Source organism: Anser cygnoides, chromosome 15, assembly GCF_040182565.1.
Source record: "Anser cygnoides isolate HZ-2024a breed goose chromosome 15, Taihu_goose_T2T_genome, whole genome shotgun sequence".
Classification (NCBI taxonomy): domain Eukaryota; kingdom Metazoa; phylum Chordata; class Aves; order Anseriformes; family Anatidae; genus Anser; species Anser cygnoides.
The window spans coordinates 15,713,773-15,731,830 of NC_089887.1; the positions used below are offsets into that span (position 1 = coordinate 15,713,773).

The 18,058-nt window shown below is 36.6% G+C and overlaps 1 protein-coding gene across 1 annotated transcript in view; it reads right to left on the reverse strand.

Moving 5' to 3' along the window:
- The window catches only part of RBFOX1 (RNA binding fox-1 homolog 1), a 1,146,084-nt gene that overhangs the window by 863,355 nt on the left and 264,671 nt on the right, over positions 1-18,058 (reverse strand). The window contains exon 3 of the mRNA XM_048062448.2: positions 10,213-10,260. Coding sequence (XP_047918405.2) covers positions 10,213-10,260 — 48 coding nt within the window. The remainder of the gene's footprint in view (positions 1-10,212; positions 10,261-18,058) is intronic.

The following is an 18,058-nucleotide window of genomic DNA, read 5'->3' on the forward strand; positions in this document are numbered from 1 at the left end:
TGGGAATAGAAAATTAATGGAATGTAACTCTGTACCTCAGTTTAATGAAACAACATCTGCAAGATTACTTGTCTAATAAAAAAGCATATCAAAAAGCCTGATGCATAACAGAAGTAAGAAAAGTATTATCTATATTTTCGAAATGTTACCATCTGGGGGCTTTATGCAAGAATAAATACTCTTACTGGTTGGATAAATTCACTGATTCCCTGTGAATGCAAACACTGTAAGTGGCTTCCCTCAGTGGCCTCCTTATATAAAGGCCTCTTAGGAGTTACTCTGCAGCCTATTTCTGCTCCATATCCCGGCAAACACTGACCTAGTCCATTTATTGTCATCATGACTAGATTCCACCTACCTTAATGTACCGATCAAAACAAGCACAAGCACTTTGTTTCAAAACAAGCACATTCTGAACAATAATAAGTGAGGCTAATAATGACAGCTTGAAACATATGCTTTAGTTGAACGCCCAGCACTTTAAGACTCAGGTTAATTATTTAGGGATATAAAAACCACAGGTAAGAGCAATTCTATAAACCTTTTTCCTGCCCTCTTTGCCCTCTCGCAAAACTGCCCTTAGGTTTAAATTTTTTTAAGAGTTTATCCAGTTAAAATATTAAAGCATTGCATCAAAACTACTGACATCCTATGAGATGTTCAACAAAAAATGAAGTTCCAGATTACTAAAATACGTAATGACACATGGTTCAGCTCAAACAGATGAAGCAAAAACTTATATTATTTAAATAAAATTAGTCTATAATTTTAATTTCCCCATTCTTGAAATTCCAATCTTTATTCCATGAGCAAAATTCAACACAAGAGTTACAAAGATGTCAAAAGAGCTACTGGTTGCAAGTAAAGCTGTGCTCAACTTCTATGCTGGAAAGCCTCTGTCTACAAAAATAGCCCTGGCTCCTAGCAAGAAGCTGAATATCACTTCAGGTGCTAGTGACTTGATTGCATTGAATGGTAAAACCTCTCCATGCTTCCATCACAAGACGACAGGCATGAGATGGCATACATCTCCAAATGCAGCCTCACAAGCACATGTACGCTGAGGAAATACCCCACGATGTCTTCAGCCTCTGCTAGCTACTGAAATACAGACTTTTTAAACAGTTGGTTAGCACATAATTTCTAGTTACTTTGTATGAAACATATGTATTTCTTACTGTAAATACAGGCCTCTCTAACGTCCATGTTTTCTGTTAATGTCACTTTGAATTCTTAAGTAAATGAAAAGGCATTAGGAAAGATTAGCTCTAACAACACTGGCACCACTTCCAATAAATATCATTATCATCTCATTTTCAATTCAAAAGTAATTTCATTTTGTTATACTTCTCAAGACTGAAGTCCCACCTTGTTAGTAATAGAAAAAGAAATAATACAATATTGCTTAATATGTTACATTTGCGATGTACTGTTCCGAGGCTGCGCTTGGAAGATACAAAATATACGTGTAAGGGTAGAATGAGAGAATGCACTGATTCATGATGAGGAGTAAGGAAGATTAAAAGAATGCTCAATTTGCAAAACATCTAGATAACTGGTGCTTCTTGGACCCTGGGAACTGGATCAAACCAACTTTGCGGTTTGGACTGAGACCGAGGGCTCAGAGAGCATGCGTGAGAAGGAAAGGTTAAAAAGTTCAACTCTGATGAAGACATCTTACTTCATCCCGACGACCACCCGGACGACCACCAGAGAGTAGTACGCAAGCGCAGAAGGACTGATAAGATAATTAGCATACGAAGCGAGGCTAGGTGGAGCTAGGAAATGAATATGCATAGATGAGTTGTGAAACCTAATGCATATGTAGTATCTTAGGAGATACAAGAGAACTAAGAGAACAAATCAGACGAAGTTAGATTTGGGCAGGCATGCCCCTAACTTCCGGCGCCTAATAAAGCACCTTCATATAATCACTTTGTGGATTATGTGTTTTCATGAATGCTAACAACCTCACCTCCCTTAACAAGACAAGATTAGAAGTTAGCATGTACCTTTTTGCAGAAAGCTAACCAAGCATGTTCTGAATTTAGGAGTGCAGCAGGATTGCTGAGGTGCTAGCTCATGCGCTAAGCAGCAAGCCTCCCGAATTGGGCCTACATAGCAAAGATGTTTTATCTTCCTGGCTTCCTATCAAGTATTATTTGCATTCGTTTGAGGCAAGCAAAAAATGATACACGTTGATGTTACAAATGCTAACATTATTTAATGCAGTCTGTGTTTTGAACAGTCTTTACAATAATCACATACCACTCCAATAGAGCAATTGCTGTTTACAACTGAAAAAGGTTAACACTTTGGAATTAGATGATCATTGAGATCCCTTCCAACCCAAGCCATTCTATGATTCTATGATATGGTCCTTCATGGGCTGCAGAACGGATATCTGCTCTGATATGGTCCTCCATGGGCTGCAGGGGAATAGCCTCCTTCACCATGGGCCTCTCCACAGGCTTCAGGGGAATCTGCTGTGGTGCCTGGAGCACTTCCTCCCCCTGCCTTTCTCTTTCACCGACCCTGATGTCTGCAGGGTTATTTCTCTCATTTTCTCACTCCTCTCTCTCAGAGCTGTTCTAACACGTTCTTAAATACGCTAATGCAGAGGCTCAACCAGTATCATCCATTGGCTTAGCTGTGGCAGGTCCCTCCCGGAGCTGACAGGAACTGGCTGTGTCCAACATGGGGGCAACTCCTGTTCCCTTCTCACAGATGCCACCCCTGCAGCCCTGCATGAGTGTCCCCTATGTGCCTGCACTAGCGACCTTCTATACCAACCGAAGAGGAGGAAGGGAATATCTAAGTTCAGGTGAGTCATGTGCAAATAAATGCTTTTGAAGGCAGCGCCTTGCCTGTGGCACCCCATGTGACTGGCTGTGTCAATGTCCTCTGTGTCTGTGCGTCTCTGGGATCCCTACTCAGCTTTGCTACCGGTTGAACCTGCAAAGGGGAAAGTGGTGGCCACATCCTCCAGCGTGGGCAGAGACCCCAGGTCCCCGGGCATGGCCCCAGCAGCTGGGCAGGAGCAGCCCTGGGCTGGAGCAGCTGGAGGAGGCAGCCACACACTTATGTCACTTAACGTAATAATTTAAAGATTTAGAAAAACACCTTCAAAATGAAGATTTGAAGAACATACTTTCCTAATAGAATTATAAAGTTAATGTGCAATAGTAATCATGTTTGTAGATAGTTGTATGGACATAGAAAATGTAATGGTTAAAGATGGAACACATTGACAAAAGGCAAATTGCACTTTTTTTTTTTGTAATCTGCTTTAACAGGTATTCTAGCATAATAAATACACTATACATGTTCCTTATGTGTATTCAGCATGAGTAAAACTCATACAGCTGAACACATTGGCACTTCAGTGGGAGGTCAAATTATTGTTTTGGCACTTCCACCAAGCCTGTCATTTCAATTCCATTTTATCAAATTACAGATTGCTCGATGCAGTTGGATTAAGGGAAAGATAGACACACACACAAGTAATTGTCATCACTTCAGTTGTGAAATTCTGTAATTGCATGTCAGTAACAGGAAGAACAAGAGAACAGTAATAGAACTGAATGATCATTCAAATACCGTGAAACTTTTCAACAAGACTTTGAACTATGACAATCCACATGCCAGGAAACAGACTGGATTTCTGAGCATTTCCCCTCTTCATAATTGCCGGTATTTCTTAGGATGACTTGTGTTGCGTGTTAGATTATACGGCAAATTTCTGCTATATATTTTTCTGTAAGTAATCCTTTTACTTGCAAAGAACATAACTAAGACAAGGAAATGGAAGATCCTTCCATTTTAAAGACATGATTAAAAGTAGTGTGAACAATAATAAATGATACCTATGCAACTCAGAGTATGGGTTTGATTCAACAGAGTTTCTGTATTTTAGAATATCTGGAGTACAAAAAATCTTGAATTAAAATTATTGTGGAGAAGGCAGTCATGGTTTTCCATCAACTTTTCTGCCAAAAACAACCCTGAGATTTTCTTACTCTCTTACAGAAGTTTTGAAAACTTCCACCTCTGTGGTATGGAAGACTCTAGAAACATCACACAAATCCAGTTTAAGAGAGCTGAAATCGTATTGGGAACTTCTGGCATACAGTGACAGGTAGATATTATCTGAATAGCTTGTTATTCTCACTTGTTTCTGAGTTTTATGTTCAATCCCGTATATTCTATGTCCTGTCATATGATGGTTCAATAATACTCCTATTTGTACATCAATTAATGAGGCACAAGAAATGGAAGTCATTTATTTGTTCACTCTAGTAAACAAGGAGAGGCCCGTTAGTGTTCAAAACTTCCTTAAGATTCTTAATTCCTCAGAATCTACATCCTAACACAATTTATGGAACATAATCTAACAGAACAAAAAATACCTACATAGAACATTTCCATACCAATACATTAGAGTCTGCAAGCTTCCCTCATCAAAAAATGAATTCCTTTTAATGTGAGGAAAAATGCATCCCAAAGTCTCCAAAAATTGCACAATGTTTTCATGAGGTAACAGAAATGACACTTACTCCATATTATTCACTGACAGGGAGCTCCTAAACTACAGAAAAACGGTTTACAATGAAAGGAAACAGTATACAAATATATTCATATCTTAGAAGTCTGCAGTTGAGTCTGTCTGTCCATGATGTTTCTTATCATCTCTTTCTTATTTGATACCTTTATTAATTCCCTCCCACAGTAACCTAAAAAACAGTGTTAAAGAAATTGGATAAAATTTCTTCCTACTACTAAAACAAAGTTTTCCCTTAAACTTACATGGAATATTTGATCATTATAAATTGAAAAAGTAAATAAAAGATTGCAAGAAGCCATAGGATATACTGAGCAAAGTGTATTTGTAAATCTGTTTGTTTTCCTCCTCATTTTGTCTCAGACTCACATTGTAACCTTGCCTATGCCTTCCTCTTCATATTTCTATTTCCCCATAGTTAACTTGATCAATATAAATGCAAGTACTTTCCTCACAGGTGTTTTTAAATTGTTTGCAAAATGCTTGGAAATCCTTTGATAGAAGACACTAAAATAATTATGAAATCATTTCCACAGCAGGCATAGAAGAGGAAAGGTATTACTGTCTATACCATATCCCACAGAAGGTAATAGGGAGTTATGAAACATGTCACTACAGGGAAATTTTCTAACTTACTGACCTATCATGTTATTGACCTAATGCATATCCATAAAGTCTATTGCTCTCATAAAGCCTCTGCACTCTGAGCTCAAAAGTGGTAAATTCTGAAGTCAAGATGCATCTCAAAAACGTTATCTCCATAAGCCACTGAAGAACAGAAAATGGAGCAGGATATCCTGAGTGACCTTGAGCCACCAAGCTAATAACATAGCTGCTAGTTAATGGTCAGCATTTACTTGCCCGCAAGGAATACTGACGAGACTGTCATTGCACATTACAGCAAAAGTGAGTCTATTACAAAAGAGCATGCTGAAATCAAACAAAAATGAAGAAACCAAAGCTGAAGAATAAAACATTCCTGGCATAGTAAAACCCAGCTGCCACAAAATTATCCAGCACAGAAAGACCATTATAAGTTAACTTTCCAGTCAGTTTTCAGTGGCTCAAAGAGTTTTCCAGTTCAGAAGAAAACAAAAGAGAGGGTGGTGAAGAAGCAAGGGGAAGGTAACTTCATAGAGGAGTGTTGGTTTCACAGTGTTGAAATGAATTTATTTGATGATGTGACAACAACTGCAGATGAAAACAAAGTATTCCATTGCGTTCTGTTCAGGCTTCAAAGGTTACTTCCAGGTTTTTGTGGCTTTTTGTTTGTTTGTTTTGTAATTTTGAAGACTCCTATTCAATGCCAGTCCCATGTAGCAATTCTTTTTCATATGTTTAAGACCAAATAGAGACACGGACTGAGAATAAATAAAAGGTGCAGAAGATATACTTGGGGCAAGTTTTTCAGCTATTGAGAAGTGATTAAGCTGGTGTAAGAGCAAACAAAAAAAATACAGCTTTACATATTAGCAGTCTTCCTAAAGTGGGCACCGAGGCTAGGGTTTGCTTATAACAAAAGAAAGAGAAGATCACAAAGGAATCCACACGGCTGCCTGTTTTGGCAAAAAGGTCAATATTCTTATTAATTCCCTCAACAACAACCACATATTTTGTCCCCAACACACAGTTATTGGGTAAAAATATGGGTATATGTATGGGTTAAAACAACAAATGAACAACATCACTTGATCATCCGTCGAAGACTGAAACCTCATGCTGGAAAACATCACAGGTTTTGAAATTATGACTCCAATTCCTTAAACATGAGACTAGCTTCAGATATCAATCTGTTTTCAGAAAGTCCCACTTCACATGCTTTTAACAAGTTTCTTTCCTGTGAAATTTTACTGGTCATGCATGCTGCTTTTAACAGCAAAGCTGACATTTGCAGAATGACATGCTTAGTTTTAACTACTTTCGGTTGTTCAGAAAGAAGGTATGAAAGCAAAACAAAAAAGGGTTAGGTGTGACAAACACAGAAGAGTGGGACATAAAATCATACATACACTGGGCCCACTGCTGGTTGTGGTAAACACAGGTTAGTAATGCCTAATGATATAGGTCAGTTACCACAGACTGTTGATTACTTGTCAGCTGTTTTGACATTCTCAGACAGATTCTCAAACCTGAAGGCTTTTATCCTTGCAGAAAAAAAAATCTTAAATAAAAAGTTCAGTGGAAGTAACAAGGGAGGGATAAACATATCATAGTGATAAAGTGGTTAAGAAAATTAAATGCCATTTTGACACTTACAGAATAATAGATTCCAAAATAATAACTACTTTTACAAAATTTAAGTTTGCCTACAGGCAAAGTTTTAGCAATGGCTTCATAAATTTCTACTTCAAAAAGTAGAGATTAAGAAGCTTCAGGAAGAAAGTTGGTAAGAAAAGGAAGGAACCTTGCAGACATATTTTGTTGTTAGCTATGAACATTTTTCATTAATTACTAATGATATAGTTCATTAGTAATATATTTCATTATGAAAGAGCCAAATTATGAAATTCTAATGAGGCATCTCTTAACTGCAGTAGTTTCTCTTGATTTCAATGTCAATAGAATAAAAATATTTATTTACAATGTTTCGGGTTCTATGAATTACATTAAACCCCAAATTTATGCTTTCAATAAACATGAAACAATTCATTATTAAAAAAATTGATACATCTTTACTTGATGATCACAGAATGGGTTATTGGTAATCTATACCCTTGAACTGAAAAGTGAATCTGCCTCTTAAGCTCAGCAGAAGCTTCAGTTTTGAGACCAAACACATAGAAAACACGAAACATGCCATGTAGCAACAATGTATAATTATTACATTTATGTTCTTTCAAAATGTTCCAACAAACTAAGAAAAAGAGGAAGATAAACTAAACAATTCTCTATGTAAGTTGTAGTTTCTCCATTTGCAAGCTAGAACACTGAGCAGGTTATTGGTTTTTGATAAGAACTGTATTTTTAGCAAGTCAAAAAACAAGCCAATGCCCTAAACTTAGCAAATGTCACATACTTTTTTATTACTTCAGCGATTACTGAGGCAAGGTCACTTAAGAGCCTGCAGTACTGAAGGCACGTGTCTGTGCACATCGGTATTTAGAGTCACAAGGATGAGAAAGTCATAGCACTCAGCACTGTAATGTTGATAATCTCCAGATTTTCAACTTTAGTGATACCTTAAAGAATCTTCAAGATTCACAGTATGTTTGGAGATCCTCTGACCACCAGCTCATCTTCCCTGCCACTGCTTTTAAGAACAAGAATGGAAAGGGAAGTGGTGAAAACAGGCCAGCTAAGCAACAAGACATAGGATAACATGGGAATCTCATGCTCTTTGTTTCACTTCAGTTCCCTAGTACTGTGTTGTCACAGAAAAAGGCAGACCACATATTCTGTACTGCAGGATGTGAACAGAGGGGGTAACTGCCTCTTTCTGGGGTCTGACAGCTCGGTTAGTCTCCATGGCCTGAGTCACTGAAGAACGCTAGATCCTTAGGAGACCACTCAGCCAAGGCCAAGTATCATGTATATGACTCCTATCATTTATACCGAGGTAGAAATCATCTTATCTTCGAGCATGGAGAGGGGAAAAAAAAAAAAAAAAAGTTTTCTGGGAACTACTAGTGCATCTGCTCTATAAAACGAAAGCTGCAGTTAAAAAAAAAAAAAAACAAGGAAATATAACTAATAAATTAATGATACTACAGTCCAAAGTTTGTCAGGCTTGTGATAACTTTTCCCATTATTGAAGCAATAAAAAGAACCATTTGGTTGTGCAGTTTCAGAAGCTACTATCCACACTAAGAAAAGTCAGATTCTGGTGTTTAGAAAGTAAGGTCCCAAACTGTGTTTTAGCAGAATATCAAACAGCATGCACTTATATTTAAACACCTAGTTTCATAAAAGCTATTGCTCGGAACCTGAAGTGTAAATGGCCTGAGTTTCACAGTAATGAGTACTATCTAATTTTAGAGATTTTAAATTATGTCATGTAGTTGACACTTTCACAAACTCAGTTACTTGCTGACACATGGAGATATACTATACAGATTTAGTAATCCAGAACTAGATTCCAGCTTCCAGTTTAAGGTTTCCAGTAGAAATGCATGAATGCACGAATATATGAACCTTCATTCAGCTCACTATATCTCTGCAAAATGCTTGAGAAAATAATGGAACGAACTGCATAAGATATGAGAAGGCATAACTTATCAGCAGTTCAAACTTAATGAAGCCTAAAAAAGAAATCTTACATAAAAAGCAGGAGAAACTTGGGAATTTCACCCAAAAAAAAAATTTCATTTACTACAATGCATTTAAGAAAAAAAAGAAAACAACAAAAAAAAAAACAAACCTCCCAGTGAACTGAAAAAAACAGTAGGAGTGTAAATAACAAGGAGAATTCCTTAAATTTTATAGTGGACTTCAATAATCAGAGACTAGTAACAGCTGATAGGCATTTAAGACATGACATACATTCTATTTTAATTATATTCACATTTTATTATCATAATTGAATTCTCAGTGTGTTTTTGTCTAACTGAAAATAATTTCCTCTCTTCGTTCCTGAAAATTTTGAAAATCATCAAAATTCTGAAGAACTTCCATCACATAACAAAGCACATGAACCTTGCTTTCCTGCAGTAACTTCAACGTCATTTTATGTCAGACCTGAATAACAGTATTTTATAACGTGTGCTATCATGAACAACTCAAATGCATCTGGGATGACAATTAATAAAATTTCATTTTTACAACAAAAAGAACTTGATTATCATTAAGGAAATGAGAAGTCACTGAATAATCATGGAAAAATTCAGAAGCCAAAAGAAGTTCAAAAACAAAGAACTTTTGGAAATTTGAGTAGTAGAACATTGATTTTACACATAATGGCACAGTTAACATGATGTTAAATTAAACATAAAACCCTGCTGTTTCAAAACATAGCTTGAGAGTATTAAACTGTTAGTGCTAGAAGGCAGCTTTCCACATCTCTCACTGTTGAGTGGAAATTGATAACACTTCAATTTAAGTATCTAAATCAAAAATGTACTTTTTTTCAGGTATTTTCAAGTATACATGCCATAATGTAGTATAAAACAAGCTAACAAGGCAAAGAACAGAACAGAATACACTTTTTATACTCACTAACAATAAAACTGGAAATAATATAAGAGCTTTTTTTTTTCCTAGACTGCAACCATTTAGAAGGAAAAGAAATCAATATCAAACATTGCTTAACAAGCAAAAGGAAGTAGCCCTTATCTTGCTATTTTAAGAGTATTTAACTTGGTATGCCAGCATTATCATGAAAGACACCATGCAGTAATTTTACTATTAATGGAATTAAGAATAGGAAGTGCAATTGTCTTTTAGGCCATTCATAATTTCACAAAAGTAAGGTTATAATTCTCTTCTGAACAAGTAGGTATATTTCTAATGGAAGCACATTCAATAGAGTAAGGGTGTTTTGTACCATTTGAAGTTAAAATACAACTACATTAGGTAAGGCATTGTTAGAAAACTTTAACACACATACATAAAACAACTTAAAATAATTTCACATAGCTAAATTGAAAACATAAACCAATCAAAGAAATACTTACTAGACTGGCCTGACATAAATTACATTTAAACAAGCAACTTACTTTTCTGTCCTCAGTTTCTACACAGGAATTGCACTCTGATTTAGTATCCTGAAAAGACAAACAGAGAAGACTGTGTCACAAAGCACATTCTTCAGGGCTGTAAGAATAACTCCAAATGAAGAAAAGGCATCAAAGTCTGAAAAACGGGTTTCTCAACCTATTATATATTACTGTATTATTTTTGTATTCACAGTACCTTTAAAGGTACAATACTTAGTATTACAGCTTTAAGGAAGGTTTATTAAACTTCATTACAAGCAGATGTGTTGTCAACTGAAAGATAGGATTGAAAAAAATAAACAAAACTTTTTTCAATAAAGTATAGTTCACAAGATAAGATCTCTGTAAAGTGTGTTTTTTTTTTCCAATTGCATCTTGATAAAATGTAATTGTTTACTTTTTTTCTATTCTATTACTGTTGGTAACAAAGATTTTTAAAGGTAAGATCATTGTCAGCTTAAGAGGATAGATAAATGCTCAAACTTCTGTCTGTTAACTGAAGTGCTAACTAGGACTCTAAAATTGACAATGTATTATTGTGTTTCCTGGTCTGAAAACTGTAATACAGTCCATATTTATACTTATGGACTACTGGATAGGTTGAAGATATTTGTGTCAATTCCCACTGAAAAAATACAAGAATACTCAAGCATCAATTTTATATAAATATATATATATAGTATATATACACATGCATATAACTTGGACTTCAAGAATCAAACTAATGATCTTAAATCTAATGACACCCAAAATATGTTTATTTTATTTCTAAGGCATTTTGACTCTCATTAAACAGTCAGGATTTTGCTAGCAGATGAACAGAGAATATGTTCTCTTTTTCTGAAGACATGTCGAGAGAATTGTTATCACAAAAAATATCACAATATATCAAAAAAAAAAAAAACAAAATAATCACAAAATAAAGGCATTTCTTTCTTCATTTTATCCCTTTGTACAAGACGTTATCCCTGAAAATTGAATAAACCACGTGTATTTCAAGCCATTAGATTGTAGACAAGATTAACGTGACCTATTATGTTTCTTCTTCGTTTTTAACTTCACTTTTCTTGTGATGGTATTTTTGGAAGGTAATTTTGCTTACATACTGCAACTTTGAAGATTTCTGTTAGAAAAAAATGGCACAGAGATGAGGTCCAATTTTGTTTGTTAAAAGTAAGTCCTTCCCCAGCCTCTTACTGAAGCTAGAACTACTCTCATCAGCTTTTGAATTATTAGCTAGAGTTACTTGTTACATAAATCCCAAACCACAAATTTAAGACTGACAGCTAATAGTAGTTTCCACTGAAAATGAAAACAAATTAAATTACGATGCTGTGTTTCCTCAGGACCATGCCTATTCGTCTTAAATGAAGGACTGATACTATTTCAACATCAAAGTCTTCTGACCTAAGCCATATACCCATAAAAGATTAAAAAAAGAAAATCACTCAGTCAAGTAAGATGAATCAAGGTTTCCTGAAAAATTATTTTTATTCACAGCAAGATATATTAAAGACGTTTTCATTAGGCATATCCTATTCTCTCTCACTTCTCAAGCAGCATATTTCCAACAAAATAATCTTTGTTATTCTAGCTAGTTTTATGCATCACGTGAATCGGTTTGTCAAACATTCCTTTCATTCAAAATACTTTTCCTGGGAAACCAAGCTGTATTTGTGGAATGTAATACTCAAAAATTTTCTTTCAGGTGTGGCTTCCTGGCAGCCTGCCGTGCTTCTCCTCCCATTTTGCAGATAAGGAAATACTACCAGCCTACAGGCCGGCTTAGTTGTAATTCCTTTTTTTTTTTTTTTCCTAAAGTGCATGAAGAACAAAGTTCAGTGTTTAAAAAGCTTTCTGACATGGAGAAATGAATGCAAACTTTATTATCCAGGCCTTTTCACCTGCTAGCTATGACCCAGGTCACCTTTTGGAAATAACGAAACATTCCCCAACATATTTGTTGGTTAATCAAAAAATGAATTAGATCTTTTAAATCGCCAAGGACAACAGTGGCTCTATCTTGCATACTAAATTAAACTGACCTAAATTAACTAAACGTGGAATAAAAGAGTTTCTATCTAATTCCTGCTATAGTTATTATGAACACTCAATATGATCGGCATACCTTGCTGAAGAACTAAAAGCATGATCCTTTCTACTAGCTAGAGACTATGTTAATTTCATATTTTGTCATCGTTAATGCCCATTATAAGCAATTTTTAAGAAATATGTGCTCCTAAGCTGTATTGGGTTTAGGTGGGATGGCTTTGGTAGCAGGAGGCTGCAGGGATGGCCCCTATGAGAGGAGCCCAGCAGCTGCCCCATGCCAGAGCAGAGCCAGCTGGCTCCAAAGGGACCCGCCGCTGGCCAGAGCTGCACTGTGAGTAATGCTGGTTGGACTTTTGGAGAGCAGACTGAAGAAAGGGAGAGAAAAAAAAAAATACAACTGCTGTGCTACAGCAGCTGGGAGAGAGGGGTGAGGAAAGGTGAGAGAACCAGCCCTGAAGACACCCACAGCCGTGCAGGAGGAGGGGAGGAGGTGCTCCAGGCATGGGGCAGAAGTTCCCCTGTGGCCTGTGGAGAGGCCCCTGGTGGAGCAGGCTGTCCCCCTGCAGCCCATGGGTCCCACGGCGGAGCAGATCTCCACACTGCAGCCCGTGGAGGAGCCCCCAGTGGAGTAGGTGGATGTAGCCTGGAGGAGGCTGCGGCCCATGGAGAGCCCTCGCAGGAGCAGGCCCTGGGCCAAAGCTGCAGCCTGTGGAGAGCCGCCCACGCAGGAGCAGGGGGTTTGGGGGGACCTGCCACCCATGGGGGTTTTCCATCACATTTTCTCCCCTATCCTACTGAAGAATGAGAGAGCAGTTTGTGTGGTGCTTATCTGCCTACCGGTGTGAAACCACCACATAAGCATTTCTTATTCAATGTGAAGCAAAAAATGTAGTTTTATGCGGGTGAAGCAAACCCCATCTTCCTCCCAGCACAGTTTACCTTACATGACTGCCTATGTCCAGTAAGGCAAAGGGTACAAACTAAGCGTGGGGCAGCCCTGCTGAGAACAGCTGAGGCCAACCTAGCTGAGACACTCGGTGCTGCGATAGGAATTGAAGCAATGCGCCTGGAAGTTAGCTGATGCCAGCCATAAGGGAAAGATGTAGGCTGAAGAAGTTTTATCCCTGAACTGTTGCATGACTTTTAGGTAATCATTTTGTTTCACAGTGTTTGCTGTTCGATCTAAATATATAGGAAGCATTATTTAAACATTAACCATTGTGTCATTAACAATGAAAACTACTTAAGTATGTTTTCAGTGTTACGGGATGTTGATGACAACAAGACAGAAGTATTTGCTTATCTTTGAAATTAAGTGAAGTCATACTAGGGTGAAGAAATAGTTGCTGTGTCTTCGAGAGACCTGAATTTAGACTTTGGCACAAGGATAAATGCACACACACACACACACACACAAAAAAAAAAAAAAAGCTCCACTTATGTTTTGTTTCTGTATTCCAAATATTAATTTTAAAATATTTCCTAAACCGTTTTTGACAAGCATGCTTCAGTCATATTATTAGATAACAATCCAGCCTGTAACAACTGTTTAACGTATAACACCCTAAAAAGCTCAAATTCCTGAACAGGATCTTTCTTTAATGGTGAAACCCTAACAAATCACAGTGTGTATGTTCTGATAAACGATAACTAAGGATGCTGACTGGGTACCTAAAGAACTAAAGGAGAATTCAGGAATCCTTATTCCAAAGTGGTTAGCCACATGAAAGCAGTGAAAAAGCAATTTGTCAGCAGTACCACCTATGGTATTATTATGTCTTCTTTCCTGAAAAAAAAAAAAAAGTGAGATTAAAGAGGCTTAAGAAAACATACCTCACAAATTCTATATTTCTAATATCACTGAAAGAAATCAGTGCAGTAGGTGAAGAACGAACAACAGCAGAGAATCAGTCTCTTCTAAAAGCAGTCATTTGCAAAATTATTAGCTGAATAATAAGCTATAATTTCCAATACGTTTATATTCAAAAACAACAGTAGGTCATACTGATAGAGTGGTCCATACATTCATAAAGTACAGTTGTGGCAGGTGCAAAATAAGAAAAAGGCAACAAAGAACTTCCCAGTTCCCGTGGAAGACCACACTACTGGCAAAAAGGAAACCATCTGGCACAAGCAACACATCCACTGTCTTTCAAAGATTATTCAATTTATTGTTGTCACAATTAATTTATCAAGTTTTTACTTGGATAGTACAGTTGGTTTGTCACAAAGCTACACACAACATTTTAAGAGCCTGAGCAAGGGAATGGATTCTGGAAAACATGGAATTCTGGTTCCTGAATTATGCTGGACTCATTGGAAAAAAAGTCACTGCTACAGAAACAAGTTGTTTCATAAAAGCAACTCTTGTTGTATGCTTGATATTTCTAGGAAGTCTACAATCAAGTCTTTCTTGAACAAATGTGATCCACCACCTTATTACCCATTGTACCTGATCTCAGAAGTTTTCCTTGAGTGACCTGAGCATTTCATGTTTGGGATGTGCAAGCATATGTAAACCTCTAACTGCTCAAGCAAAACAAACCGATTTTTATGAAATGGTTAGTGGTATAATTCTTTAAACCAGTCAAGTAACTGGCTTCAAAAATATTTATGTTTAAATATAAACATTTCAGTATACATCATCTACATCATTTAAAGAAAAACATACATGGAAATTAAACTTGAAAAAAATACATTGAAATGAATCATCTGTTAAATACAGAGTAAGAAGTAAAAAAAAAAAAAAATCAGAATGTTCTTCTCTGGGAGATATCTATGCCACTCTCTGTAAGTGCAAAACAACCAAGTGTTGTCATTTTGATAGGTATGTTGCAAATCTCCCTGCTGTGTGAATTGAGACTAAGCAATACAGTTTTTGTAAAGCAAGTGTAAAATCATAGAGAATTGAACAGTATTTTAGACACTTTCTTTTACATTCTTTCATGTTAAGGTTAAAACACCAGCAAAATTTGTTCCTCCTGAAGAATTTGTATTTTAGACAAATTATGTAATAGAACACTTCACGGGAAATTTCATGGGAAACATGGAAAGAATGAATTATAGACATACACTATCATTAAAATAGAAAACTCTCATCCATTTCAGTTTAAACCACCACTTTTTTTTTTAAACTAGGTGTCACTGCTTAACAGCCAATTAAATTATAATACTATAAACATATTAAGAGCTCTATTTTTGAATATTGATTTGACAGCACAGAAGGAAATTGCCTATTTTGTCTGTTTTGTTGGGTAGCTGCAAGGAAACAAAACAAGGCTTTATGCAGTGTATCAGGAGCAGCAAAGGACAAACACAACTTGAACGAAGAGCCATAAGGGATGCTGTCACATATGTTTACCAGTAGAATTCCAGTAACTGTGGTGGTGAAACTATACTCATCTCTGTTTGTAGGCATGGAGTTCTGAAAGGTAGCCTTAAAGTGTCCTACCAACATTTATCAGATTTAGTTCCCTTAGTGACCAACTGGTATTAAATTGTTGGTTGTACTGAGTACTGTAGCTTACCAGAGAGAAAAGTGAGAACAATAGGCACATACTGTTTTTCAGTGCTTTTTTGGGGACAACTGATTTAGATAACTTGACAGCAAGATATACTGAAAGTGCATAGTACAGAATACATCAGTTGTGACACCCATTTCATTCCTGAGAAGGCTCCGTTCCCTCATCCCAATTTTACTCTTTTTGATGATTCATACGTTTCAGGAAATTTAAAGTTTAATATACTAGGCCCTTGGGAAATCTCTCTAGCACCTTCATTCTGCATTAGCATTACACACGTGTTACTGAAGAGAAGTAAAAGGAAGGATCTAGAAAGTAAAAGTAATCATTAGTGATAGCGTGACTCTGGATGATATTTTGGCTTTAGGATGCAGTAGAAACCTCCACACAATTATTTTATACGGCTTCTGCAATTATATATTTAAGTTTACTTCTTGAACAGCAAATAGAAATAGAGAAATCAACATCCCCAACTAACCACTACTCATGCTAACATAAATAATACTTGTGCATGCCTTTATCATATCATCCTTTATCATACATTTTTTAGTGTGTTGTCTTCCTGCTATCCAAAATCTTCCCACTATTCTCTATCATAACACTCAAAACAAAATCTTCAAACAAACAAAAGAACAACAACAAAAACAAGGGAAAAAATATAAAGTGTACAGGTTTAGAAACTTTAGAAAAGTTACTTCAATTGCTATTTTTTTTTTCATTTGAAAGTAATGAAATGCAGACAGCAAAGAGAAGTCATATGTACACACACTACTCCCATTGCCTGTATCTGAAGGAGGAAAAATGAGACACTGGAAGTTTTGAAGTATTGCCTGTTGGTTTTGTCTGTAATATCAGGAATGGCCAGTAGGTGGAAGCAAATAACCTCTTGAAATCTTGCTCAACTTTCCTATGATAGATAAATCTATTACACTGACCAGGTTGATCGGGTATTTTACACCCATCCTTGGCATCCCAACAAGCGCTAATACAAATTAGGCCATTGCTTCATAACGCTGTTTTCCAATTTGCTAAAATGCTGCAGAATGAGAAATAAAAGGGTATTATCAGTTTTAAAAATCTATGAAGTGGAGCCGGTTCCTTTGGATGACTAAAGCATACATAAAGGTAACCCAATGTTAAACAAAAGAATTGTAGAAATATTTGAAAAAGCACTCAGTCAAACTCTGGGTTATTGGTTTGCGGTCTTCCAAAAGGGGGCTTACAAGAAAGCTGGGGAGGGACTCTTCGTCGGGGGGGGGCGTTGTAACAGGACAAGGAGTAATGGTTTTAAACTAAAAAAGGGTAGATTTAGATCAGATATTAGGAAGAAGTTCTTTAGTCTGAGGGTGATGAGGCCCTGGCCCAGGCTGCCCAGAGAAGCTGTGGGTGCCCCATCCCTGGCAGTGCGCAAGGAGAGGTGTCCATGCCCATGGCAAGGGCTTGCAATTAATGATCCTTAAGATCCCTTCCAACCCAAACCATTCTGTAATTCTATGATTTTTCTGGATATTTTTATTAAGTGCTTAAATATATCAAAGCCCTGAATAATTGAGGAAAATACTTAATCTTTTTCACTGTCCATTATCCATTATATTTCATTATTGCTGTTAACAAACAGGCTACCAGCAGAAGAATTAATTTGAATTTCATATTAGTTCTATTTTATCCATCCCAGAGAACAAATTAACCACGCAATAATACTTACTGAAGGAGAAAAGAAATGCAAAATGAAACCTTAGTATGTGCCATTCAAGTCTTTACTAAGTTCATCCCTAGCAACTGAAGGAATCATGCACAAGCCTCATCACATTAAGAAACCAGTCCCAGGATTCCAATGGTTTCAAAAGCTGCCATGTCAAAAGTGTAAGAAAAGAGTTGTATTAATGAAAGCAATAGCTTTATCTCCATTTACTAATGTTTCTGAAGCAACAGAGGCCTCTTTCTAACAAGCTATAAGCACAGAGCAGAAGACTGGGTCATCTGCATCTTTCCCTGTTGTTATTCTCAGGGCTGTTTGTCTGGAGTCCAAAAAGAAATCCATCTGATCAGTGATCTAAAAGTTTCTCAGTCTTTGGGGAGCTTACTCTTTTTGTTTCTAGGTAAAAGTAGAGAGAGAAGGTTTAAAGGATTATTGGGATACTGAACTGAGAAATTTTATACTAAAAAAAAAAAAACTGTTTGTAAAAATACTGCTGTATTTTTAATGTACATCTGAAGCAACTCCAACATGTGCCCTTCCCACACATCCACCCACCGCCCGGCTGTGAAAGCGG